The sequence below is a fragment of the Triticum aestivum genome, chromosome 2D (genome assembly GCF_018294505.1).
Source record: "Triticum aestivum cultivar Chinese Spring chromosome 2D, IWGSC CS RefSeq v2.1, whole genome shotgun sequence".
NCBI classification, from domain to species: Eukaryota; Viridiplantae; Streptophyta; class Magnoliopsida; order Poales; family Poaceae; genus Triticum; species Triticum aestivum.
In genome coordinates this window covers 548,383,887-548,410,136 of record NC_057799.1, presented here as the reverse complement: position 1 = coordinate 548,410,136, position 26,250 = coordinate 548,383,887, and the positions used below count along the sequence as shown (strand labels likewise).

The window sequence follows — 26,250 nt, the reverse complement described above, 5'->3', positions numbered from 1 at the left end:
CAGTATCCCCGGACATAGTCCGGCGAACGCTTTTCCTGATAAAGCACAACGGAAAATGTCACAGTTGGATGTGACTGCTAAGGGGCATATTTATGAAGCCATACCTCTTCGATGAAGGCTCGTCCGGGCCCTCGTTTGCCTTCCTCTTTGAAGGCTTGCCCGGCGTGGGTGCCGCTCTCTCAGGAGTGGCCTCTGGTGCAACATGGCACACAGAACGCCTCCCCTTTGGAGCACGAGACAGTGCGGTGGGTGAGGCAGAACGAGGAGGCTCTTTTGGAGGAGATGTCTCCTGATTACTTATGTGTGAGGCAGGGAGAAGACCGGGATAGTCGGCGGTGATGTCCACTTCCGTGTCGTCATAGCTCGCCTAGTAGAACACCCCATCCTCGAGCACCACGAATATGTCTAGATCCTCTTCGAATCCGGGGTCAAGGTCCTGGTTGTGGTCCTCTAGCTGTGGGGCGGGGCTGTGTAGCCCCTCGATGATCTTTCACCATTTCTGTTACAAATGGACAGATTAATGTTCATTAAAAGTGACTCAGGGAGTAGAACGAGTGAAGCAGCGGGGTTGGAACTCACCCATTTAGGAGTATTGTACATGGAGAATCATCTCTATGCTTAATACGAATAAATTCCTCTTCCTCCCCCTTGAACAACTCGGCTAATATTTTTGCCAAAGCAGCGGGTGTGTCCGGACCCTTCCGACCGTAGCGGGAGGTGTCATCTTCCCCATTATAGTGCCACATGGGAAGCCCTCTGTATTGGAGTGGCTGCACCCCTCGCACTATGGAAGTCGCCATTACCTCGACTATTGATAATCCGGACTAGGCAAGCATCTTTATCTTGCTCATCAGTTGACGGGCTTCCGCACTATCTTCCTCCTCGAAGCTCCGAGGGCGCCAGCTGTGGCGTTTCTTCAACGGAACACTTGTAAATTCGGGAAGACCCATTCGAACTGGGTCAGGAAGGGCGACGTCCTCAATATAGAACCATTCGGAAGGCCACTCTTCGGATGCCTTCTTCGGTGTGCCGGATGATACGTCTCCAACGTATCTATAATTTTTTATTGTTCCATGCTATTATATTATCTGTTTTGGATGTTTAATGGGCTTTATTATACACTTTTATATTATTTTTGGGACTAACCTATTAACCGAAGGCCCAGTGCAAATTGCTAATTTTTTGCCTATTTCAGTGTTTCGCATAAAAGGAATATTAAACGGAATCCAAACGGAATGAAACCTTTGGGAGAGTGATTTTTGGAACAAACATGATCCAGAGGACTTGGAGTGGACGTCAAGAAAGAAGCGAGGAGGATGCTACCTCTTGAGCACTACGTTGGTTTTCCCTTGAAGAGGAAAGGGTGATGCAGTAAAGTAGCGTAAGTATTTCCCTCAGTTTTTGAGAACCAAGGTATCAATCCAGTAGGAGACCACGCTCGAGTCCCACGCACCTACACAAACAAATAAGAACCTCGCAACCAACGCGATAAAGGGGTTGTCAATCCCTTCATGGTCACTTACGAGAGTGTGATCTGATAGATATGATAAGATAATATTTTTGGTATTTTTATAATAAAGAGAAATAAAGATGCAAAGTAAAATAAACGACAATAGAAATAACTAAGTGTTGGAAGATTAATATGATGGAAAATAGACCTGTGGGCCATATGTTTCACTAGTGGCTTCTCTCAAGAGCATAAGTATTACAGTGGGTAAACGAATTACTGTTGAACAATTGATAGAATTGAGCATAGTTATGAGAATATCTAGGTATGATCATGTATATAGGCATCACATCCGCGACAAGTAGACCGAAACGATTCTGCATCTACTACTATTACTCCACACATCGACCGCTATCCAGCATGCATCTAGAGTATTAAGTTCATAAGAACGGAGTAACGCTTTGAGCAAGATGACATGATGTAGAGGGATAAACTCATGCAATATGATATAAACCCCATCTTTTTATCCTCGATGGCAACAATACAATACGTGCCTTGCTGCCCCTGCTGTCACTGGGAAAGGACACCGCAAGATTGAACCCAAAGCTAAGCACTTCTCCCATTGCAAGAAAGATCAATCTAGTAGGCCAAACCAAACTGATAATTCGAAGAGACTTGCAAAGATAACCAATCATACATAAAAGAATTCAGAGGAGATTCAAATATTGTTCATAGATAAACTTGATCATAAACCCACAATTCATCGGTCTCGACAAACACACCACAAAAGAAGAGTTACATCAAATAGATCTCCAAGAAGATCGAGGAGAACTTTGTATTGAGATCCAAAGAGAGAGAAGAAGCCATCTAGCTAATAACTATGGACCCGAAGGTCTGAGTAAACTACTCACACATCATGGGAGGCTATGGTGTTGATGTAGAAGCCCTCCGTGATCAATGCCCCCTCCGGCGGAGCACCGGAAAAGGCCCCAAGATGGGATCTCACGGGTACAGAAGGTTGCGGCAGTGGAAATAGGGTTTTGGCTACGTATATGATGTTTCCAGGGTACATGGGTATATATAGGAGGAAGAAGTACGTCGGTGGAGCAACGAGGGGCCCACGAGGGTGGAGGGCGCGCCCCCTGCCTCGTGCCTTCCTCGTTGATTACTTTACGTAGACTCCAAGTCCTCTGGATCACGTTTGTTCCGAAAATCACGTTCCCGAAGGTTTCATTCCGTTTGGACTCCGTTTGATATCCTTTTCCTTCGAAACACTGAAATAGGCAAAAAAAAAGCAATTTGGGCTGGGCCTCCGGTTAATAGGTTAGTCCCAAAAATAATATAAAAGTGTATAATGAAGCCCAATAAACATCCAAAACAGAATATAATATAGCATGGAACAATCAAAAATTATAGATACGTTGGAGACGTATCAGAGGCCACGAGGCAGGGAGGCGCGCCTGTCCCCCTGGGCGCGCCCACCACCCTCGTGGGCCCCTCGCAGCTCCACCGACCTACTTCTTCCTCCTATATATACCCATATACCCCGAAAACATCCAGGAGCACCACAAAACCCTATTTCCACCGCCGCAACCTTCTGTACCCGTGAGATCCCATCTTGGGGCCTTCTCCGGCGCTCCACCGGAGGGGGAATCGATCACAGAGGGCTTCTACATCAACACCATAGCCTCTCCGATGATGTGTGAGTAGTTTACCACAGACCTTCGGGTCCATAGTTATTAGCTAGATGGCTTCTTCTCTCTCTTTGGATCTCAATACAAAGTTCTCCTCGATCTTCTTGGAGATCTATTCGATGTAATTCTTTTTGCGGTGTGTTTGTCGAGATCCGATGAATTGTGGGTTTATGATCAAGATTATCTATGAACAATATTTGAATCTTCTCTGAATTCTTTTATGTATGATTTGTTATCTTTGCAAGTCTCTTCGGATTATCAGTTTGGTTTGGCCTACTAGATTTATCTTTCTTGGAATGGGAGAAGTGCTTAGCTTTGGGTTCAATCTTGCGGTGTCCTTTCCCGGTGACAGCAGGGGCAGCAAGGCACGTATTGTATTGTTGCCATCGAGGATAAAAAGATGGGGTTTATATCATATTGCTTGAGTTTATCCCTCTACATCATGTCATCTTTCTTAATGCGTTACTCCGTTCTTATGAACTTAATACTCTAGATGCATGCTGGATAGCGGTCGATGTGTGGAGTAATAGTAGTAGATGCAGAATCGTTTCGGTCTACTTGTCGCGGACGTGATGCCTATATACATGATCATGCCTAGATATTCACATAATTATGCACTTTTCTATCAATTGCTCGAAAGTAATTTGTTCACCCACCGTAATACTTATGCTATCTTGAGAGAAGCCACTAGTGAAACCTATGGCCCCCGGGTCTATTTTCCATCATATAAGTTTCCAATCTATTTTTACTTTGCAATCTTTACTTTCAATCTATATCATAAAAATACCAACAATATTTATCTTATTATCTCTATCAGATCTCACTTTTGCAAGTGGCCATGAAGGGATTGACAACCCCTTTATCGTGTTGGTTGCAAGGTTCTTATTTGTTTGTGTAGGTACAAGGCGACTTGCGTGTAGTCTCCTACTGGATTGATACCTTGGTTCTCAAAAACTGAGGGAAATACTTACGCTACTTTGCTGCATCACCCTTTCCTCTTCAAGGGAAAACCAACGCGGTGCTCAAGACGTAGCACCGGACAGGTATCCGGTCTCGGCGATACGCCATACCTCGGCTCCGCCCACTTCAAATATTGATCCATCTTGGTTGCGAGGGACGAGGCAGAATAGCTTCCTCCACAATTCAAAATGGGCCTCGCAACCCAGGAATAGCTCGCAAAGAGCGACGTAACCCGCGATATGCAGGATTGAGGCAGGAGTGAAGTTGTGCAGTTGAAGGCCATAATACTCCAGAAGCCCTCGGAGGAATGGATGCATTGGAAATACGACGCCTCTTAGCAAGTAGGGAACGCAGCACACTCTTTCCCCCTGGATGGATTGGGCAAATTCTCAGCCTTAGCCCCACCGTTGAAGGAAGTCAATCCTGCTCGAACGGGGACTAGATCCGCTGGAGGGGGGGAATCCCTGTGTTTGCAGCTTTACCAGCTAAACCGTGGGATACGGAACATCTCTCCCAATCGCCTTTTTCTAGGCCGTGGGGACGGGAGGAAGAGCTGGGAGCGCTGACCATGTTGGAGTGGTTTTTCCTAGCAAGCTCTGAGGATTTTTCGCGTGATGTGGAACGGATCTGAGATCTAATCCCTTTAAATAGACGCTTTTCTTACATGGCCGGGGTGTTATATGCAAAAAATACCCCAACTTCTCGTATTCACTCGACACGTGGAAACTGAAGCTATGGATGCACAGAAGCCGATGGGAACGACATTAAATGGAAGGCCGGATAAAGTCCTTTGAAGTCATCGGAGGAGGAACCCGCCTTGCAATGCCGAAGAAAATCTGCGCGCCGGACACATCGTCATTGAAAGCCTGGTTCGGGGGCTACTGAGGGAGTCCTGAATTAAGGGGTCCTCGGGCGTCCGGCCTGTTGGACATGGGCTGGACTGATGGGCTGTGAAGATACAAGACCGGAGACTCTCACCCGTGTCCAGTTGGGACTCTCCTTGGCGTGGAAGGCAAGCTTGGCGCCCGGATATGATAATTCCTTTCTCTGTAACTGACTTTGTATAACCCTAGTCCCCTCCGGTGTCTATATAAACCGGAGGGCTTAGCCCATAGAGGCAAGAATCATAATCATAGTCATACAGGCTAGACTTCTAGGGTTTTAGCCATTACGATCTCGTGGTAGATCTACTCTTGTAATACTCATATTCATCAAGATTAATCAAGCAGGAAGTTGGGTATTACCTCCATAGAGAGGGCCCGAACCTGGGTAAACATTGTGTCCCCTGTCTCCTATTACCATCGACCTTAAACGCATAGCTCGGGACCCCCTACCCGAGATCCACCGGTTTTGACACCGACATTAGGCATCACTGAAATCTTTTTGTCTGAGTGATCTAAAGACTTGTTACACTTGAGGACTGTGAATCCTCCAGCCGGTTAGGCGTCACGTTTTGAGCATTCAAGAGTCATTGTGGATTGCTGGTGAACGAAGTCTGTGAAGGTTTGGAAGTCTACCTTGAAGACTTACCAGAGTGATTGGGCGATGCCTAAGTGTTCTTAGCTCAAGGGGAATAAGGTGAAGACGCGGTCTTCTGAGTTGAATCTTAGCCTCCCTAACCAGACGTACAGTTGTCACAGCAACTGGAACTGGTCCAACAAATCTCTGTCCTCACCAAGCAACTGGTTCTATCTCTTGCCTCCCTTTACTTACAGTCTGTCTTCGTGAAGTCATTGCCTGCTTCCATGATCTGATTGTCTTCACTGTGTAAAGACTGTTGTTGATTGGATTCCTACTATCTTTCATCCTGATCCATACTACCTAGCTACTGATAGTCGTTGTGCTTTCACTTTATTGCTTACTTGACTATGGCTTGTCTAGTGTAGTCTACCTTCCGCTGCATATCAATAGGTGTATTTCTGCTGTTTGTCTTCAAAGCCCCCGTGTTTTGAAGACTTTCATAAAAATCGCCTATTCACCCCCCTCTAGTCGATAATTAGTTCTTTCAACAGCGCCATGGCTTGCTCGCCCATCTCGGCCAGCCTGAGACGATGCTTCCGCCTACGGTGCTTGGGACGATCCTCATCGATGAGAAGCCGCGGAAAATGCGCCAACTCATGTGCCCGCTTCCGCGTCGCCACGTCGGCGAAGTTCCTGTCCTGACGGGACCGCAGGAGGCGCCACGCCGCAGCGTCGTACGCGCGGGCGCCCTCCTGGGCGGTGTCGAAGGTTCCAAGGCGGAGGCGCATGCCGCCGCCTGCCCGAATCTCGGCGGAGTAGGTGCCGGACGGACGCACGCGGACGCCGCGGTAGCCCGAAGCTCCACGGCAGCGAGGCGGCATGGTGGCGCGGTGGTGGCGTGTCGGCGGTAGAGGGCGATGGAGAGAGCGGCAGAGGTCGCTGCAATTTATAGGCGCGGCGGACGCGGTGCGCCAAATGTAGCGCGCGAGCTGCCGCCTTTTCCCCCCGCGCGCAATCGTTTCCCGCGCGCTACTTTCTCGCCGCCGCTGGAGCGCGCGAAAACGTCCCGCGCGCGCTAAAAAGCCAATTTACCCCGTGCGCGCATCTTTTGGCGCGACTGTTGGAGATGCTCTTAGGTTTGTTTCCAGTTTTTTTTTATGGTTACCAGTTTCTTTTTCAGCAGAATGGTAACGCCATTCGATATACTTGGGCCGCATGGGAACGGGCCAGCCTACTACCACCACTTTCCGGCCCATGAAGGGAGGTAACTCTCCAGCGGGGTTCTCGCGGCATACAACCCACACCAACGCCAGTCGCCCCCACACGAGCACTGGAATTCTGGAACCGCCTGTTTCTCTCTTGCCACCGGAGAACTGCTAAATTCGCTCGACACCGTCGAAGAAGATGGAGCAAGCGACGTCGATCTCGTCGTCCTCCCGTGAACCTGGTTCGTTCCTGCTCTCCGTCTCCGTTTCGGTAGGAAAAATAGAGAAAGCTTCTCCATCCATCCGATGCATGGAGGCGCGCAGTTCATCACGATCTGTGTTCTTACTTTTTCTTTTTTCTTTTTCGGCGGGAAGATCTGTGTTCTTACTTTTCATGTGATGCTACTGAAGCGCGGGAGCCGGAGGAGACGGGGATGGAGCAGGTTCTGGCGGATCTGCAGGCGCTCAAGGGGCTCTACGGCCTGCTTCACAGGGGGCCCCAGCCAAATGAAAATGTAAGATTGCTTGAGCATCAATCAGCATGTTTTACTGCCTAAACCATTGCTTCTTTCGACAAGTCTTCTTCAACTGCATTCGTCGATGCGTGCATTTTATATTTCTGGATTAACGCTCAATCGAACACCATATTGTTTTTGAATTTCAATAGCAAATGCTGTTTTTTCCCCACTGGATTAACAAATTGTTACTTACAACAAACTGAATGTTTTCTTAGATTCATATGAACAAGCTTGTAAAGTAAACTGGGAAATAAGATATTCTCAGTCCGCTGAGATGATGCTATATTGTTTTGCAACAAATTATTACAATAATTTTGACTTTTTTTTTCAATCTGCATGAATAAATTGAGAAATAAGATTTTTGTATTGCCCTCAGACGTGTTTGGCTACCAAAGATTAGGAAGAACATAACATAACATAACGGAAAATGGTGATTTTATTCCAAATTAGTGCATTTTTTTTATGAGGAACAACTTTCCACGTCAAAAGCGGAAAAATGAGCTGCTGCCTTTGTTTCAAAAGAAATGAGTGATTTGCTATTTCTAAGGCAAAATGTTACCAAAATGCACACTGTGAGGTTTACCGTTGTCGTGTGCTAGTTTTAAGTGTAAAAATAAGCAACTATCCAGTTGCTTATTTGTAAAGTTCAACATGATTTTCAAAATGTATGCACATCCAATTTAAAAGATTAAAAAATAAACATATGATATCATCGGATTAGAAATAAGAATTTCTCGCAGAACTTAGAAATATACACTCTCAAGAAACAAACGGGACTGTTTTTTCTACCCCTTGTCCTATCTTGGAGCGTCCCACGTTTTTTTAGTTATGTCGATGTTCGCCTTGTTTCTCAGTATTACGTAATGTTTCATTGGGTTGTTTGCTTGTTTCATAGTGTCCCTATCTTCCGATCAAGCTTGTATAGGTTTATACTGCCTGCTAGAGCCGATAGTACTATACTGTCTGGGACGTAGTCAGGGCCTTTGTCACGTCTAGGAATCGTCTAGTGGATAATTGTTTCTGGGTGGGGTAAAAGAACTATGAATCGCCGATCTCTTCCTTTTAGGTTGAGATGAATCGATCTCGTTCGACGGAGCGAAAACACCTCATATGTTGAATTCCAGAAAACCAGCAAGAGGTTCCCCACTCTTTGATCCTGAGGACCAAGCGACAACCTTGACCAGAGCTGAAATTTCGTCATATTTTGATCAAATTCTGTGGGATTTCCCCTTATTTTAGGAGTATATCGTAATGTTTCGTCGTATATTATCAAAAATAGTTGCACGAAATATCCAACACACCGAACAGTAGATGAAAAATGCCGCCCACGGTAGATAACCATTTCTTCGAAACTAACATGATAGTAATTGCCAATATACAAGAAAACTTCAGGCACCTTAGTTTCGTTAACATTTTCAGTTGCAACTCTAATTTAAACTCAACATTGTTGCAGTTGAACGAGGCATCAAGAGATCTGTTAATGAAGATGCTAGACAACGCTACTCAGCAGACTCTCCTAAGACAGGCAAAGGTAATAACACATTTGCAGTAGTTATATATTGCCTTCTTCTTGCAAATGCTGATAAGCAGAACGATCGCTCGTCTGTACGCTTGCAGTTGCTGTCAGGCCCCCTGATGTCTCCTGCTCTGGAGAGGAAGCTCTCGATCCAACCAGGCCGCCGGACAAGCGGCAACGCCGAGCATCGCCTGAAGCCGATCGCGTCGCCCAGCCCCAGCGTCTGCGCCAGCCAGATGTCCCGGAGGCTGAAGCCGCAGGCCTCGGTGAGAAGCCGGGACGCCCGCAGCGTGTACGACGATCATCGCCGCCGCGAGAGGGACGGTCGCCTCCTTGCTCGCGTCGACTCCGGCCGCTCGTCAAGAACCGCGATGCCGCAGCTCCATCAGAGGACTCCGGAGCAGCGCCTTTCCCGTCTCGCCTCCAACCGTTCGTCCAGGGTCGCCGAGCCACGGCTCCATCCGAGCACTCGGCCGGAGCAGCACCTTTCCCGCGTCGCCTCCAACCGCTCTTCCAGGGTCGCCGAGCCACGGCTCCGTCCGAGCACTCGGCCGGAGCAGCACCTTTCCCGCGTCGCCTCCAACCGTTCGTCCAGGGTCGCCGAACCACGGCTCCGTCCGAGCACTCGGCCGGAGCAGCACCTTTCCCGCCTCGCCTCCAACCGTTCGTCCAGGGTCGCCGAGCCACGGCTCCGTCCGAGCACTCCGGAGCAGCGCCTTTCCCGCCTCGCCTCCAACCGTTCGTCCAGGGTCGCCGAGCCACGGCGCGGTGTGTCGAGAGGTCGCGCTCCGCGCGCCGACCGTAGCGACAGGCATAGCAGGCTGCGCGGGAGCTCTGGACGCGGTGATCGTTCGTCGTCGTCGTCGTCGTCTTCGCCAGAGCGGAGCAGCAGGCGCCGCTCCGTGTCCCGCGCGCCGTCGTCGCATGGTCGCGCCACGGTGCGAGGAGCGAGAGCGTATGGCTCCTCGACGCGTCGTTACAGCGGGAGGCAGGACTCTGGGTTGTCCATGGGCGTGAGGTCACGCCGCGGCTCCGAGCGGGCCGGACGCGGCGCGGCGACGCCGAGGCGGTCGTCGTCGAGCAGCGGCGAGGCGGTCACGATAAGCAGCCGCTTCAGCCCGACCCGGGAACTCGCAGAGCGCCGCGTACACGAATCTGAAGACACCGGAGAACGGAGCCTCCGGCGGCGGCAGAGGAAGGAAGGTGCCGTCGGTGGCAGCACTAGCATGGGCTGGTCAAGCCGTCGGCCGCGGCGAGCGCTGGACCCAATCACCTCCGGCAGCACGTACAGCAGCAGCTCGTCAGCTGCCGCTAGCCCGTCTCCCTCCGCCAGCCCCACGGCGCCAACATCAACATCGGCCCCTTCAGCTTCTTCCTACTCCTCGTCGGCGTCGGCGTCAGCGCCGCGGCGAGGCAGTGCGCTGCCGGAGCACAAATTCAAGGAGGCGTCGAGCGCGTCAAGAAGTCGCCGGCGCCGGGAACGACAGGAGAGAAGAGAAGGGCGGCTACGAATGTTCAAGGAGAAGCTGGCGCTGGTGTTCCACCACCGCCACGACCATCACCACCACCACCACATCGGCGGCGGGCGCTCCGGCAGCCCCGTGCCCAGGCGCGACCGCCGCAGCAACAACAGCAACTCGCCGTGGAGCTACCTCGGCGGCCTCGGCGGCATGTTCCACCGCAGCATTGGCCACGCCGCAAAGAAAACCCACGACGCAAAGAAAAACCACGACGCAAAGGAAAACCACGACGCAAAGAAAAAGACCACGAGCCGGACGGTGGTGATGGTGCCGGCGCCGGCGAAGAAGCGCGGCGGGGGGCAAGCGCACTCGCTGTTCGGCGCGCTGGTGAAGCACAAGTTGGGAGCGCGGAAGGCACCAGCGCGAGCTCCGACGGCGCGCGCGGGTACCCAGAGCAGGATGCAGGTCAATCACTGGTGGCACCTGCTGAGGCAACAGCACGGCCGGGCACAGCGTACCGGCAGGGCACGTCGTCGTTTAGGACAAGGGAAAGCACCGTAGTTTTGTGCGCCTGGGTCTGCAAGCACTCTCGTGCAGCATGTACTACAATTTGTGTTCAAATTGTTTGCTTTGCTTTAGTTGAGAAGTTGACCTGCTGTGCTGTATGTTCTTACAATTAATTTGTTCGTTGCAGTGAGGGTAGACAATAAAATTTGAGAAGCCAAATGATAAGTGTCACATGATAGATGCGTGAAATTCCGGCCCTGACGTTTTTCGATGGCATTTCCAGTCATACGGCAAATTCCAGTCATACACGACAAGTTTATGTCAAAAATAAATTGAAGTACGAAAGTTGCCATGCATGCCATCCTCGCGTAACTAAACTTGTCATATGCTCGTACCTGACGTGTGGCACTTATCGGGGTCCTTTGAGAAAAACTCTCCCTCGTCGGACTGATTTCTCAGGCGCTTTCATTGCATCATACACGTGTCCCCATGGGACTAGCCCACCCCTCAGCCTTACCTTCAACTATCTCTTCTCATCCATCGTCATCTTCCCCCGATTTCCCAACCACTCAGCCGCTGCCTTCTTCTCTCCAACATTTGTCTCCCTCAACCAGCATGCCAATGGATGCTCGTCCTCCACACCAGTGCCACAAATGCTCCTCCCCCAGGTGTTGTTGCCCAACTAGATGGCATGCGCCCCCTTCCCCAAGTGAACTGTGAGGAAGAGTGCCTCCCCCATGGCGAATGCCTGCCATTGCAAAGGGCGGTGGTGCTAAAAAGTCGTCGATGAGCCGCTGCTGAGATGCAACCACTGTGCTGCAACCAAGGTGTTGCTTGAGGGCGGTGCAAGCCTGTTGGCTACCGCTAGTGTTGCAATTGAGATATCGCCGAAGTTGCGCGTACGCCGGACGGTTCCGCGATGGTGCTCACCGGTGCGGGTTGGCCTGCATAAGTCGTTGGGATTTGCAACATTGCCTATGTTGCGATGACAACATGCCCCGGTTGCACAAGCGGGGTTTGGAGAGTCATGCAAGCTGGAGGTGACCGCAACATGATCCATGTTGCAATTGGTGACCAACGGCCCATGTGTTTTTGCAACTCATTCAAGGTGACCCCAACATGGTCCATGTTGTAATGGATGCCTGCAACATGGTCCGTGTTTTGATGATCCGATGGCTACACGAGACAAATATAAAGATGCATGACCCAAACGATCTTTGCGAAGATTAGCCGACTTACGTGGTCCCTAAATTTCAAGAACCCTCTTACGACTACGAAGACAAACATGAGATGCAAGCAAAGCCTGAGGCGGAGATGCACCTGCTCGTAGGTCAATGGTGGACATAGGCCAACAACTTCCTGCTAGACCAAGAGAAGAAAAGAGCTCTCTATATTGAAGTATTTTTCACCCTTTGAAATGGAGTGAGGGCTCCCCAATTTATAGGAAAATGGAAGAAGACATAAAATGAGAGGTATCATGGTTTTCTTTGCTGTTGATCCTAAAGGAATATTCCATCACAATATCTTGACACAATATATTATGTCGAGTAAACCTTATGGGTGAGGCGGCACGAGTGAGGCAATCCTTACACTAAGCATAGCCTGCACGATAACTGTCCATAACGTAAGTTTAGGAGTGTCAATGGTATTTGATTTTTTGAAATAATAATATAAAAACTAAAACTGAAAATACATACTATGATTTATTGTATAATTGCAAAAATTTTGTTGAATATAAATTGCATAATAGGATGAAAATTAAGCATGTTTGCATATCAAGGTGACCTTTTTCTCATGTACTCCCTCCGTTCCTAAATATTTATCTTTTCAGAGATTTCAATAGAAATTACATATGGATGTATACAAACATATTTTAGAGTGTAGATTCACTCATTTTGCTCCGTATGTAGTCACTTGTTGAAATCTCTAGAAAGACAAATATTTAGGAACGAAGGGAGTATGTTGCATGCTGAGGTGGTACATTTGCATGTTGAAAGTAATATGTTAGTGTGGGGTGGCGTGTGGGGTGGCTATTTAGATATTTAGATTAACATAAAATTAAACTTAAGTAAAGAAGGCATGCCAAATATATGAAAACAATCCAAACAACCATCCAAACATATCGTAAGAATAAAACACTGCCAATGAACATACAATGGCAGATCCAATAGCATATAGCTGCATTACGATTTGAATCAGGATGCATTTCCTGCGTCCAAAAACTTTCCAGCGTCTAAAATTCATGCATTCAAAAGCTTTTGAGCATCTGAAGCACTCCATTTTTACGAACCCATTTCTGTTGTCAGAACAACATAGCTTGCCAAAGTTCACCATGGATTAAAAACTTATTTACTCTTATGAATAATATACCTCACATAAAAAAATACATATACTGATAGCCATACAAGGGAGAGACAAAAAGGTCGGAAATCGACAAAATTTACGAACTAATCACCAAAGGTTTAGCAAGTAGTATCAGACATGGCTGCTGCTGAACTGTAGCAGCTTATTTCCAAGACAACAAGGAATTACAGCTGGAAGTGGCAAAAGCCATTTCTTATAATACCACCCAAAGAAATGAACAGATAGTACAAAGTTGCCATCATATGCAGGGCTGACTCATCAACCTTTAGTTCTTCACAGTGGTGACGTGCCTCAGAAGCATCTGAATCACCTCTGGAGAGATGTTTGCTGCCTGCTGCTTGAGCTGCTCAATCTTTACGGTTGTCTCTTGCTCAAGGCGTTTGACGTTTGCGCCAGAGTCACCGCTGGTCTGGAAGTGGAAATGACAAGAATATAAATGATCAGAAGCCCTGTTATTATCTTGTAAACGAACAGATTGAATGTGCAGATGCGCGGTACATACCTCAGTGAGCTTCCTCTGGAAATCAGCCTCCATTTGTGCACGGTACTCAGCTATTTCTCTCTCAGCCTCTTCTTTGGCTTGCCTAAGCCTCGCCGTTTTAGCTGAGAGAGACATCAGATTTCAGTTGATAGACAAAAGTAGATAGGAGTACTTTAACTTCAGCTTCGCAGTGAACAATAATATTCATAGAAGTTCAGATATTTCTATGGTACGTATATGCTTTGATAACCGTAACAGATTTTGCCAACTCAACAATGCAATGCAAACATTTCACTTTCTGTACCCAACAAAAGAAAAGATGACATGGCCTATCAAGTAAGAAAGTCAATATTACCAGGCAAAGAAGTTACAGAACGGTAGCAACCATGCTCTGTGCTATAAACCAGATGATGATCTCATAACTCACAATGGAACAACATCTATCATGACTTTAAAGTTCACTTAGTATAGCAGACAAGACATAGCAAATACATAAGAAAATGGCATTACATCATGACAAATCCTACAAAAGTCGGTGAATGCATCAAAATATAAAGTATCCATTGTACTCCCTCCATCCAAAAAAGCTTGTCCCTCAAATGGATGTATCTAGCACTAACTTGGTGCTAGATACATCCATTTGAGGAACAAGCTTTTTCAGACGGAGGGAGTAGCAAACAGAGCAGACCCTCACAGACTTCATAATGCTCTCACTCCACAATATTATGCTCGATACATAATTAATTAAGCCAAAAATAAGAAATTTACCAGCCCTAGCAGCATTTACAATTTGCTGAGCTTCTTGCTCTGCAGCAAGCAATTGCTGGATTCCACTTGGGCGCCTGCTTGAGTCCATGTTTGTGCTGCGGAATGAAGAACAATGATCAACGAAATGCAAATGGTATGCAATATTTTTACATGGTTAGGAGGTCTGAAACATAGAATGTCTCTCATAACATCCCAAAACTCCTATCAAAAGAGAAGCCTATATCACTATCCATGATGTCCCGATATGTAACTAGCTGCAGTTTTACAGACAAATATAGCTGGAATTAAAATCCCACAAAACTACTACTCCTCAGAATGCCAGATATTAACATCACCTCCACACGGTGTAGCTGCAAAACTAGCACATAAGTGGTATTTCGCTTCAAGCGGCTTAAACATTCATACGCAATTGCATGATTCCAGGACCGAACTACTCCCTCCGTTCCAAAATAGATGAACCAACTTTGTACTAATTTTGTACTAAAGTTAGTACAAACTTGAGTCATCTATTTTGGAACGGAGGGAGTACCTTGGAACAGCAAGCTAATCGGGTTAATTTAGCTTACATACCAACAGTCACCACAGAATAGTTGGATCTACCCAGGCAGTTCTACACAAGCTTACACGCCAGCTAGATGCCCACACATTACGGACCCCGACCTCAAGCTGCAAATCCAGATCAGATCAGCTAAGATCCAGCAGCGGAGGCCAGCTACTTCAAAAATCAACGATCCCCGACCCCCTTTGCTTATCCCCAATCGACCGGATCATCAAACAAGCAGCGCCCAAATTGAAATAGCGGGGGCGAGCAGGTTCGAATCGACGAAGCGACCCAGCATCAAGCGCGGCCGATTCCGGCCCAGATCCGCCCAGATCGACGCGACGGGAAAAGAAATCAACGGCGAATCCCCCTGCGGGGAGGCGGATCGAGTTCGTACCTGACGGGGAGAGGCGACTCGAATCAAGAGGAAGACGAGAAGGATCCGTGGGGAAAAGCTATCCTCTGCTGCTCCTCTCGCCGTCGTGGCCCCGACGATTTCAAGACTATTTATTACGGCCGCACAATTGTATCGTTGTCTTGTGCCAGCAGGGCCGGGCCGGGCCGGCCGTTTCAGATCTGGTTACGAATACGGTCCGTTAGCACTAAGGCCCAGAGGCGCGGGCAGCAAATAATAATATCTCTTCTCCCAAACCCCCAATCAAAACCCCATCCATTCCGGTTCCACCTCCTCCTCGTCCGCTCGTCTCCTTCCGCCAGCGGCCACTCCCGCCATGGCCACCGCAGCGCGCGCCGTCGCCGCCGCCGCGCGCCCGGCGCGGCCGGTGCTCCTCTCGCGGAGACTCCCGTGCCCCTCCGGTTGCCCCGCGCGGCGGCCTCGGGTCGGCCGCGCCGTCCGCTGCATGGCGCGGCGGCCCGACGCCTCGTACTCGCCGCTGCGGCCGGGGCAGGGCGGGGACCGCGCGCCCACGGAGATGGCGCCGCTGTTCCCCGGCTGCGACTACGAGCACTGGCTCATCGTCATGGACAAGCCCGGCGGCGAGGGCGCCACCAAGCAGCAGATGATCGACTGCTACATCCAGACCCTCGCCAAGGTCGTGGGGAGGTAATTCGTGCGCATTTGGCTCGATTTCTGTCCGCCCCGACCTTGGTTGCTTAGCGGAATGAGGCTAATTTTGGTTGTTTTGTTGGTCGCCGGTGTAGCGAGGAGGAGGCGAAGAAGAGGATCTACAACGTGTCCTGTGAGCGTTACTTTGGGTTTGGGTGCGAGATTGACGAGGAAACATCCAACAAGCTGGAAGGTACAACCCTGTGAAATGCTTACTTGTTTCCATGTTTGAACTTTGAAGCACACATTGCGATAATGGGATTTGGATAACGGCATAGGGTTCAGTTTCCAATTGATACAGTCATGTGTCAGTGTTCAGTTATCTGGTTGAGTAACATGATTAACACATCCTTTTGCTAACTGCGAGTCAAAACTTTTCAAGTGCAAAATGCGTGAGTGCCAATTGCCAAGGTCCAAGGATTACATAATACTTAGAAAAGGGCAAGTTGTAACATGCTCATGTCTGTCACATATTAGTAGAGACTGAATTGTGCAATCTGTGATCCTTTGGTGATGGATATATTGATTCATGGACATTGTTATTTGTATATCTCACTTGGGTTGTATGGCATGCTACTACACTTTTTCCTTCGTTGATGGTGTATCAGGGATTCAATTTCTAGATATTTTGATTCTAGAAGGTTTATTATGTGAAATGTGCAGTAACAGCCTTATGTTTGGCATATATTTGTTTGTCGAATGTTCAGTAGCTAATCTAAAGAGAAAAAATTGCTATTGAGTACAGCTTCAGTGTTATGGTATTTATATACTTATCTGCATATGTACATTTGTTTAATGTCAGTAGCTAATATTCAGACATATCTTGCTGTTGGATATCTGGTGGTTTCATAACCGTAGTTTGTGTTTTCAATATTCAGGCCTCCCGGGTGTTCTTTTTGTGCTTCCGGATTCCTATGTTGATGCTGAGAACAAGGACTATGGCGGTAAGCTTACTGCTTATGTGCTCATTATTCCATTGTCTTGTCGAATTCTTTGAATTTTATGGCAGCTGTTGGGAGACCATACTTCACAATTTTCCTTAAAGTATAATTGGTCAATCAGATTTGTGATACCTGATTCCAAGTGACTATTCCCTTCCAGTTATTCTTACGGACTTAATTCTACTTAATGAACCACCATCAGTTTTGTGCAAATGATGTATTCATTGTACAGTTTGATCTAATATAGTTACTACATGAATGAGGAAGCCTTATTTAGTAGCACACGGTGCATCAATTTGTTAATTAGTGTTGGTTGCAGTCCTCAAATGATCCTTTTGGAAAGACTGATCCTTCAGTTATGATCTGCTTGGCTTTCTATTCAGGGGTTTATACCAATATCAGACTGTTCATATGCCTCCTGAACCGTTAGTTACAACTGCAATTGATCCTTTTAGACCAAAACTTTATAATACCCATATACATACTTCTGTTCTCCATCAAGAGCATTTCATAGAGTGTGATAATTTTGTCCCAGATTTTCATCATGCTGCCCTTCCTTGCAGCCGAGTTATTTGTGAACGGAGAGATCGTCCAACGATCACCGGAAAGGCAGAGAAGGGTGGAGCCGGTGCCTCAGAGGGCTCAAGATAGACCGCGTTACAGCGACCGGACTCGCTATGTGAAGCGGAGGGAGAACCAGGCCTACCAACGGTGACCCGTCGTTCTACTGCAAGCGCCCCATTGCTATCGCTCCTGCCCTAGATGTAGCCACTGCTCCACGCCCGAAATGCCCCTCATCGTCTTTGCTGCATTGTAGCCTCGCCATATCTGGGCGTTTATTTTCTTCACGAACTGTAGGTTAAGAACTGCATGTACTACTGTAAGTGACTTGTTCCGTTGTTTTGGTAACGGTATCTGGTTTGCGGCGGAAAAAAAAAGTTCATGTGTTTGGAGCTCTGAGTGAACCCTCCCTGCCCTTTTTCAGCTCCATTCGCCCTCTGTACGTAACCCGGCGTAGGTAGTAGCAGCACTGCAGCAGGGAGCTCATTTTCAGAAACCGTCCATCTCTGTGTTCTCGCACGAGCCATGATGCCAATGACCACGGGAGGCTGGCTCGGTAACAATGTGGAAGCCATCCGGGACGCGGAGGAACTACGCAGCGGCGCGATGCGTTTTACCAGCAAACGTGTGGTGGAGACAGGGGAGAATGCACGTGCAGGCCAGTGATTCGCTGCCTTATCCGCCGAATCCTCCCGCTGCATGCCGAGCGCACAACACACGCGCCGGCCAGCCAGCCCCGTGACCGAGACCGTGCGAGCGCTCAAGTCGAAGGGAGTGAGGGAAATGGCGGGCGCGACCTTCCTCTCGGCTCCCGCGCTGCTCGGCCTCCCGTCCGTCTCGTCGCCGGCGCGCAGACACGCACACGTACGTATGCTTCCATATTCCGACTGCAAGTCTCCAACTCTGATGCAAGTTAACAGGAATGTTTCTCGCTTTCTCCCTGCAGATTCAGGTGTGCTGCCAGGCCAAAGCCGGGGGCTCCGGCGCTGAGGCTGCCGCCGCTTGCGAAGAGGCTCTGCGGCTCCGCAGAAGGGACCTGATCGGGGGCTGCTTCGGCGCCGCCGTTGGCTTGGTATGTGATACTACTTCTCTATGCAGCTCAGCAGTCCCTGCAGGCTGCAGCTCAGCTCTGCTGCATCATCATGGGTGGCAGTATGGCACAGCTAAACAAATGCAGCATGCATGATGGAAGAATGATGATAACCTGCACCTCCATGGCTCTTATCTATCGTAATTACAGTTAGCTGTTTGTGCGGTGTGTTAGGAAATCGTTGAGGGCTCTACGAGGTTCACAGGGGTGGCTGCCGCGGCTGACCTGATCGAACGCCGGCAGCGCTCCGAGTTCCAATGTAGGTCGCCTCAGCTCCCTCTTTTCGCTTCAAATGCTAGTACATACTTATATGCCTCTTAATGACCTTCCGCGTTGATGCACTTTGCTGTTTGTTTCTTCAGCAAACATCAAAAGCACCCTCACAGCAGCCATAGAGGTGAGATAACTGCACATTATGTACACTCAGGACGTCATCAATTTCACCTGTCTGTCCCATTGTCGGCTGAACTCTGAAAGTCTTTTGCAGGCAAAGCCAGAGCTTGTCCCATCACTCTTGACCTTGGCACTGAATGATGCTATGACATACGACAAGGTCTGCTCCCTAAATGGCTTCTGGCAATTAGTTACATGTTCACATTGAAGTAACTGATGGTGCTACTGGCTATTAACTTAACTCTTCTGCAGGCAACAAAGACAGGAGGGCCAAATGGATCCATCAGGCTAAGGTAGTAGCTACCAGCTTCTCTTTCTGCATCTTTGTGGTTATGTTACAGTTAAGCTCTGCAGTTGACAGCCTAACAAGTTGCTCGGCCTTGTTGTTTGATCAATTTTTTGTTAAACAATAAAGTGCAGAAATAAGCAGACCCGAAAACAGTGGGCTTTCTGCTGCCTTGGATCTGCTAGTTGAAGCAAAGAAAGAGATAGATTCATATTCCAAGGGAGGTCCCCTTTCATTTGCAGATTTGATCCAAATAGCAGGTGTGATAATTAGTATAATTTCATTAGCAGTATGATCTTTGTTGGCACTGCTGTATACTCAAATCTACTTTTACCTGCAACAGCATCACAGGCACTTAAGAAAACATTCCTTGATGCGGCCATTGCCAAGACCGGTGGGAACCAAGAGAAGGGAAGAACCCTATACTCAGCATACGGTTCAAGTGGGCAGGTATTCGTTCACTACGTCAGACCGGAGTCTGTCAGTTCATTTCCTTTTCTGTAATATAGGCCTAGTTTGCTAATATACAAGTTGATACACATTCATTGTAGTGGGGTTTCTTCGACAAAATATTTGGGCGAGACGACGCACAAGAACCTGATCCAGAGGGCAGGGTGCCTCAGTGGAGCACCGCTTCTGTCCAGGAAATGAAGGACAAGTTTATCTCCGTCGGTCTCGGTCCTCGTCAGGTCACTTCTTCTCATTGATCGTTTCATAACTTCCTTTGGTATAGATCACTTTTTCTATTGGACTGCAAAAGCTGTGATTTCAGTCTAACCAATACCAGGAGAATTCTACTGCAGGTTGCTGTGATGTCGGCCTTCTTCGGACCTGACCAAGCTGCCACGGAGGAGAAACTGATCGCTGATCCAGACTGCCGGCCATGGGTCGAGAAGTACCAGCGCAGTCGCGAGACGGTCTCCCGAACCGACTACGAGGTAAGGGATTTAATGGACATGTTCAAGCTGCCAATGCCAATGCCGCAGGACATATATATGTTCTGAAATCCTCACCTCTGGTTTTTAAACTCTGCTTCTGAATGTGTATGTATGCAAGGTTGACCTGATAACCGCGGTCACCAAGCTGAGTTACCTGGGCCAGAAGATAAACTACGAGGCCTACACATACCCCAAGCAAAAGATTAACTTGGGTAAACTGAAGCTGTGATTGATGATTGCGCTGGGCATATCTGCGAGCGATTGGGTGTGTATGGAGAATGAGTTTGATATGGGGAGAGTTAATGTTTTGGCTGAGTCTTGTCGTGTTTTAGAAAAAGAAAGATTTATTGCTTTTGCTCTCTGCGTCATAGATGCACACACATACCTTTTTTTAGTTGTTGGAGCTGATTCTGGCAGATCCATCAGTAGGGTATCCCAGCGAGGTGAGTAGATCGGCAGGAGACCAGATTTACCTAGGTTCAGGTCCTCCTTACGAGGTAAAACCCTACTCGGCCTCGGCTTATTTTTAGTTGTATGTTGTCTATCGACTAGCTAGCTTATATAAGATATTGCGGCCCCTGGGTTGCACAAACATAGTCAGCTATGTCCCCCTAAAAAAAAACATTGTCGGCTATGTCGGTGGAGGAGAGTCCTCTATGGCTTCAGCTTCCTTGTCTTGAACAGTAAGGCCTCCAGCGTCTTCCTTCTATAGAGCCCATGGGCCGACATGATGGCCCAGGACGGGAAACTGACCTAGGGGGCCTTGGACTGGCCTACTTGGAACGACAACCAGAGAGGTGAGGCACCCCAGGGGCCGTAAACCATTAGTAGCCCCTAAACTGGTCCTCAAGCTTGGCGGCATCCTGATCGGCATTGATCCTCAACAATGTCTTCTCAGCTTGCTGAGGTTGAAGCTGGTTCTTTGAAGCTCCCTTGAAAGTGAATGTTTGTTGCCGACCTCTTATCGCCGGTCTGCTCCCTGAAGTCGGCCCACCTGTTGAGAGAAAAGCTTCGTTTGATCTTGAATTGCCGATTAAGCTAGCTGGACTCCGTGGAAAAGTTATCCTGCCAAGCCGGCTCTTCCGATTTCTCGAGGAAAAATTTCTGATGACGTCCAGTGGCCCCCAAGGAGTAGTTTGTTCGACGAATCCGTCCTGCACTATGGACTTTTTCCTTTTAAAATTCGTGCAACTTCCGTCCCGTAGCCCCCGAGTCAAACCGGTTTCAATGAAACTGGGTTGCAGTTCACTATAATTAGGATTTAGCGCGGGATGCAGTAGCCCCCCAGACCCAGGCCGGTTTGAAAAGTTGACCTAAGGACCGAATCTCCTTGGAATCATTTTTCCGTTGAACTGATGTATAGCCCGCGAGACTCAGGCTGGGCTGTAAGGCCGACCTAAGGATCAAATCTCCTCGAAGAAATTATTTCTTTGAACTGATATGCAGTAGCCCCCCGGGACTGAGGACGAGCTGAAAGGCCGACCTGAGGATCGAATCTCCTCTTGGCATTTTTATGTTGAACTGAGATGCAAGATGGCTGGCCTGAGGATCAAATTAATCTCCTCGGAATTTAGCTTTTTGCGTTTGAAAACGCTGATCCAGTAGCCCGTGAGACTTACTCCGTGTTGAAAAGCCGTCCTTTCAACCCGGCCCGAGGATCAAAAATTTCCTCGTAGGATCTAAATAAATCAAATTGGTGAGCAGTAGCCTCCGATAGTCAAGTTGGGCAGAATGGCGGACCTGAGGATTTTCCTCTGGTAGCTTGCACTTATTTTTGGCACTGGACTATAATTCAGTCGATGGACGACGTTTGACCATGTGTAACCCCAGGCTCAGTTGGGGGGGGGGGGGGGGGAGGCCTCAATGGTGTTTGGGCCCAAGTAGCCCCCATGCTTGGTTCTGGGGGATCTGTCAATTATCTCGCTAGATGTCGGCCTGGAATATAATTCAGTCGACTAATTGCTTTATCGACAAGGTTAATTCACCCGAATTGATAACTCAATACATACCTATAGGCTTGTGCAATGTGTTGTATAAGATAATTTTCAAGATGTTAGCAGCCATATGGGGAGTGTCTCATGTTCTACTCTTCCCCTCCGGCAACTTCACTTTCCGGAGCTCACCACCATTTGGTTTTACTGGACATGGGGAGAAAGGACGTGGAACACAGAAATCTCCACAGCCGGTGAAGATTTAGACTATGTTAAGAAAGTGTTGTCCGCTTTTGTTTAGTTGAAATATGTTGAAAATGTAATGAATTTGGTCCGGTTTAAATGAAAGTCATCCGGTTTACATGAAATGTGTCAGATTTTTTCAAATTCGGGTTGAAATGTGTCGGACGTTTGTGAACGAAATATGCCATACAGGCAATAATAAAGTTGTTATTTTATATTTTCTTATTCATGATAAAGGTTTATTATTCATGCCAGAATTGTATTGATCAAAAATTTAAATACATGTGTGAATACATAAACAAGTATCGTGTCCCTAGTAAGCCTCTACTAGACTAGCTTGTTGATCAAAGATGGTTAAGGTTTCCTAACCATTGACATGTGTTGTCATTTGACATCCGGATCACATCATTAGGAGAATGATGTGATGGACAAGACCCATCCATTAGCTTAGCATAATGATTGTTTAGTTTCTTGCTATTGCTTTCTTCATGTCAAATACATATTCCTTCGGTTATGAGATTATGCAACTCCCGGACACCAGAGGAATACCTTGTGTGCTATCAAACGTCACAACGTAACTGGGTGATCATAAAGATGCTCTACAGGTATCTCCGAAGGTGTTTGTTGAGTTGGCATAGATCGAGATTAGGATTTGTCACTCCGAGTATTGGGGAGGTATCTCTAGGCCCTCTCGGTAATACACATCATAAGAAGCCTTGCAAGCAAATTACTGAGGAGTTAGTTACAAGATGATGTATTACGAAACGAGTAAAGAGACTTGCCGGTAACGAGATTGAACTAGGTATAAAGATAGCGACAATCGAATCTCGGGCAAGTGACATACCGATGGACAAAGGGAATTACGCATGTTGTCATAACGGTTCGACCGATAAAGATCTTCGTAGAATATGTAGGAGCCAATATAGGCATCTAGGTTCCGCTATTGATTATTGACCGGAGAGGTGTCCCGGTCATGTCTACATAGTTCTCGAACCCGTAGGGTCCGCACGCTTAACGTTCGTTGACGATATAGTGTTATATGAGTTATATGATTTGGTGACCGAATGTTGTTCGGAGTCCCGGATGAGATCACGGACATGACGAGGAGTCTCAAAATGGTCGAGAGGTAAAGATTTATATATAGGACGATGGTATTCGGACACCGAAAGAGTTTCGGGATGCACCAGGTATCCACCGGGTCACCGGAAGGGGTTCCGGACACCCCCCGGTAGGTATATGGGCTTAATGGGCTGATATGTACATTTTGCATCATGATTTTATATCGATATTTATTGCATTATGGGCTGTTACTACACGTTATGTTACAATACTTATGCCTATTCTCTCTTATTTTACAAGGTTTACATAAGGAGGGAGAATGCCGGCAGCTGGAATTCTGGGCTGGAAAAGGAGCAAATATTAGAGACCTATTCTGCACAACTCCAAAAGTCCTGAAACTCCACGAAAGTCATTTTTGAAAATAATAAAAAATATTGAGCGGAAGAAGTACACCAGAGGGGGACCCACCTGGCCACGAGGGTGGGGGGCGCGCCCTACCCCCCAGGGCGCGCCCCTGCCTCGTGGGCCCCCTGTTGGCTCTCCGATGGCCATCTTCTGCTATATGAGGTCTTTCGTCGAGGAAAAAAATCATAAGCAACCTTTCGGGATGAAACTCCGCCGCCACGAGGCGGAACCTTGGCGGAACCAATCTAGGGCTCCGGCAGAGCTGTTCTGCCGGGGACACTTCCCTCCGGGAGGGGGAAATCATCACCATCGTCATCACCAACGCTCCTCCCATCGGGAGGGGGCAATCTCCATCAACATCTTCACCAGCACCATCTCCTCTCAAAACCCTAGTTCATCTCTTGTATCCAATTCTTGTCTCCAAGTCCGGGATTGGTACTAGTAGGTTGCTAGTAGTGTTGATTACTCCTTGTAGTTGATGCTAGTTGGTTTATTTGGTGGAAGATCATATGTTCAGATCCTTTATGCATATTAATACCTCTGATTATGAACATGAATATGCTTTGTGAGTAGTTACGTTTGTTCCTGAGGACATGGGAGAAGTCTTGCTATTAGTAGTCATGTGAATTTGGTATTCGTTCGATATTTTGATGAGATGTATGTTGTCTAGCCTCTAGTGGTGTTATGTGAACGTCGACTACATAACACTTCACCATTATTTGGGCCTAGAGGAAGGCATTGGGAAGTAATAAGTAGATGATGGGTTGCTAGAGTGACAGAAGCTTAAACCCTAGTTTATGCGTTGCTTCGTAAGGGGCTGATTTGGATCCATATGTTTCATGCTATGGTTAGGTTTACCTTAATACTTTTGTTGTAGTTGCGGATGCTTGCAATAGAGGTTAATCATAAGTGGGATGCTTCTTCAAGTAAGAACAGCACCCAAGCACCGGTCCACCCACATATCAAATTATCAAAGTACCGAACGCGAATCATATGAACGTGATGAAAACTAGCTTGACGATATTCCCATGTGTCCTCGGGAGCGCTTTTTCTTATATAAGAGTTTGTCCAGGCTTGTCCTTTGCTACAAAAAGGATTGGGCCACCTTGCTGCACTTTATTTACTTTTGTTACTTGTTGCTCGTTACAAATTATCCTATCACAAAACTATCTGTTACCACTTATTTCAGTACTTGCAGAGAATACCTTGCTGAAAACCGCTTATCATTTCCTTCTGCTCCTCGTTGGGTTCGACACTCTTACTTATCGAAAGGACTACGACAGATCCCCTATACTTGTGGGTCATCATGGGCCAAGGAAGGGACAGACCTGCCCACTGGGGGCCGGTGCGCCCCTCTCCCTGGCTGGCCAGCCCTAGGGAACAAAAGGGGGGAGGGCTAACCCCTCCCGCCTTTCCCTCTCATGGGAGAAACGAAGGGGGGTGCCTCCCTCCTCCGCCTTTCCCTCGCACCTAAACATGGCAGGGGGGCGCCGCTTGGGAGGAGACCCCAAGTAGGATTCGGCCTACTTGGGGCGCCCTCCTGGCTGCTCCCTCCTCCCTCACCTTTATATATGTGGGAGGGGGGATGCCTAGCACACTAGAACATTGTCTTAGCCGTGTGCGGCGCCCCCTCCACCGTTTACACCCCCGGTCATATTTTCGTAGTGCTTAGGCGAAGCCCTGCGGAGATCACTCCACCATCACCGTCACCATGTGATGACCCACAAGTATAGGGGATCTATCATAGTCCTTTCGATAAGTAAGAGTGTCGAACCCAACGAGGAGCGGAAGGAACTGATAAGCGGTTTTCAGCAAGGTATTCTCTGCAAGCACTGAAATTATCGGTGACAGATAGTTTTGTGATAAGGTAATTTGTAACGGGTAACAAGTAATGAAAGTAAATAAGGTGCAGCAAGATGGCCCAATCCTTTTTGTAGCAAAGGACAAGCCTGGACAAACTCTTATATAGAGAAAAGCGCTCCCGAGGACACATGGGAATTATCGTCAAGCTAGTTTTCATCACGCTCATATGATTCGCGTTCGTTACTTTGATAATTTGGTATGTGGGTGGACCGGTGCTTGGGTGCTGCCCTTTCTTGGACAAGCATCCCACTTATGATTAACCCCTATTGCAATCATCCGCAACTACAAAAGAAGTATTAAGGTAAACCTAACCATAGAATGAAACATGTGGATCCAAATCAGCCCCTTATGAAGCAACTCATAAACTAGGGTTTAAGCTTCTGTCACTCTAGCAACCCATCATCTACTTATTACTTCCCAATGCCTTCCTCTAGGCCCAAATAATGGTGAAGTGTCATGTAGTCGACGTTCATATAACACCACTAGAGGAAAGACAACATACATCTCATCAAAATATTGAACGAATACCAAATTCACATGACTACTTATAGC

General features: G+C 47.8%; 4 protein-coding genes across 5 annotated transcripts; 3 read left to right on the top strand and 1 right to left on the bottom strand.

Moving 5' to 3' along the window:
- The first annotated feature begins 6,879 nt into the window (after positions 1 to 6,879).
- LOC123054408 (serine/arginine repetitive matrix protein 1) lies at positions 6,880 to 10,987 on the top strand. 2 transcript variants are annotated; one of them, XM_044478178.1, is made up of 4 exons: positions 6,880 to 7,009; positions 7,143 to 7,282; positions 8,739 to 8,816; positions 8,903 to 10,987. In XM_044478178.1, exons 1-4 carry the CDS (start codon positions 6,967 to 6,969, stop codon positions 10,820 to 10,822), a joined length of 2,181 nt encoding a protein of 726 aa, XP_044334113.1. In that variant the 5' UTR covers positions 6,880 to 6,966; the 3' UTR covers positions 10,823 to 10,987. The 2 variants fall into 2 exon arrangements, with proteins under 2 accessions (XP_044334113.1, XP_044334114.1); XM_044478179.1 differs by having other exon boundaries at positions 6,891 to 7,009; positions 7,179 to 7,282.
- A 2,207-nt stretch (positions 10,988 to 13,194) lies between these two features.
- Positions 13,195 to 15,524, bottom strand: LOC100146089 (V-type proton ATPase subunit G1). Its single transcript, XM_044478183.1, has 4 exons — positions 15,320 to 15,524; positions 14,382 to 14,476; positions 13,635 to 13,735; positions 13,195 to 13,541 (listed from the first exon to the last, which is right to left on the bottom strand). The coding sequence occupies exons 2-4, from the start codon at positions 14,467 to 14,469 to the stop codon at positions 13,398 to 13,400; spliced, it is 333 nt and encodes a 110-aa protein (XP_044334118.1). The 5' UTR covers positions 14,470 to 14,476; positions 15,320 to 15,524; the 3' UTR covers positions 13,195 to 13,397.
- Positions 15,525 to 15,581: 57 nt separating this feature from the next.
- Positions 15,582 to 17,889, top strand: LOC123054410 (multiple organellar RNA editing factor 2, chloroplastic). The gene is made up of 4 exons (XM_044478182.1): positions 15,582 to 15,985; positions 16,084 to 16,181; positions 16,867 to 16,932; positions 17,493 to 17,889. The coding sequence occupies exons 1-4, from the start codon at positions 15,654 to 15,656 to the stop codon at positions 17,642 to 17,644; spliced, it is 648 nt and encodes a 215-aa protein (XP_044334117.1). The 5' UTR covers positions 15,582 to 15,653; the 3' UTR covers positions 17,645 to 17,889.
- A 202-nt stretch (positions 17,890 to 18,091) lies between these two features.
- On the top strand, positions 18,092 to 20,552 carry LOC123054409 (thylakoid lumenal 29 kDa protein, chloroplastic). Its single transcript, XM_044478181.1, has 11 exons — positions 18,092 to 18,354; positions 18,437 to 18,562; positions 18,755 to 18,839; positions 18,943 to 18,977; positions 19,068 to 19,133; positions 19,226 to 19,266; positions 19,389 to 19,519; positions 19,603 to 19,709; positions 19,811 to 19,948; positions 20,063 to 20,197; positions 20,316 to 20,552. The coding sequence occupies exons 1-11, from the start codon at positions 18,190 to 18,192 to the stop codon at positions 20,424 to 20,426; spliced, it is 1,140 nt and encodes a 379-aa protein (XP_044334116.1). The 5' UTR covers positions 18,092 to 18,189; the 3' UTR covers positions 20,427 to 20,552.
- The last annotated feature ends 5,698 nt before the right edge of the window (positions 20,553 to 26,250 follow it).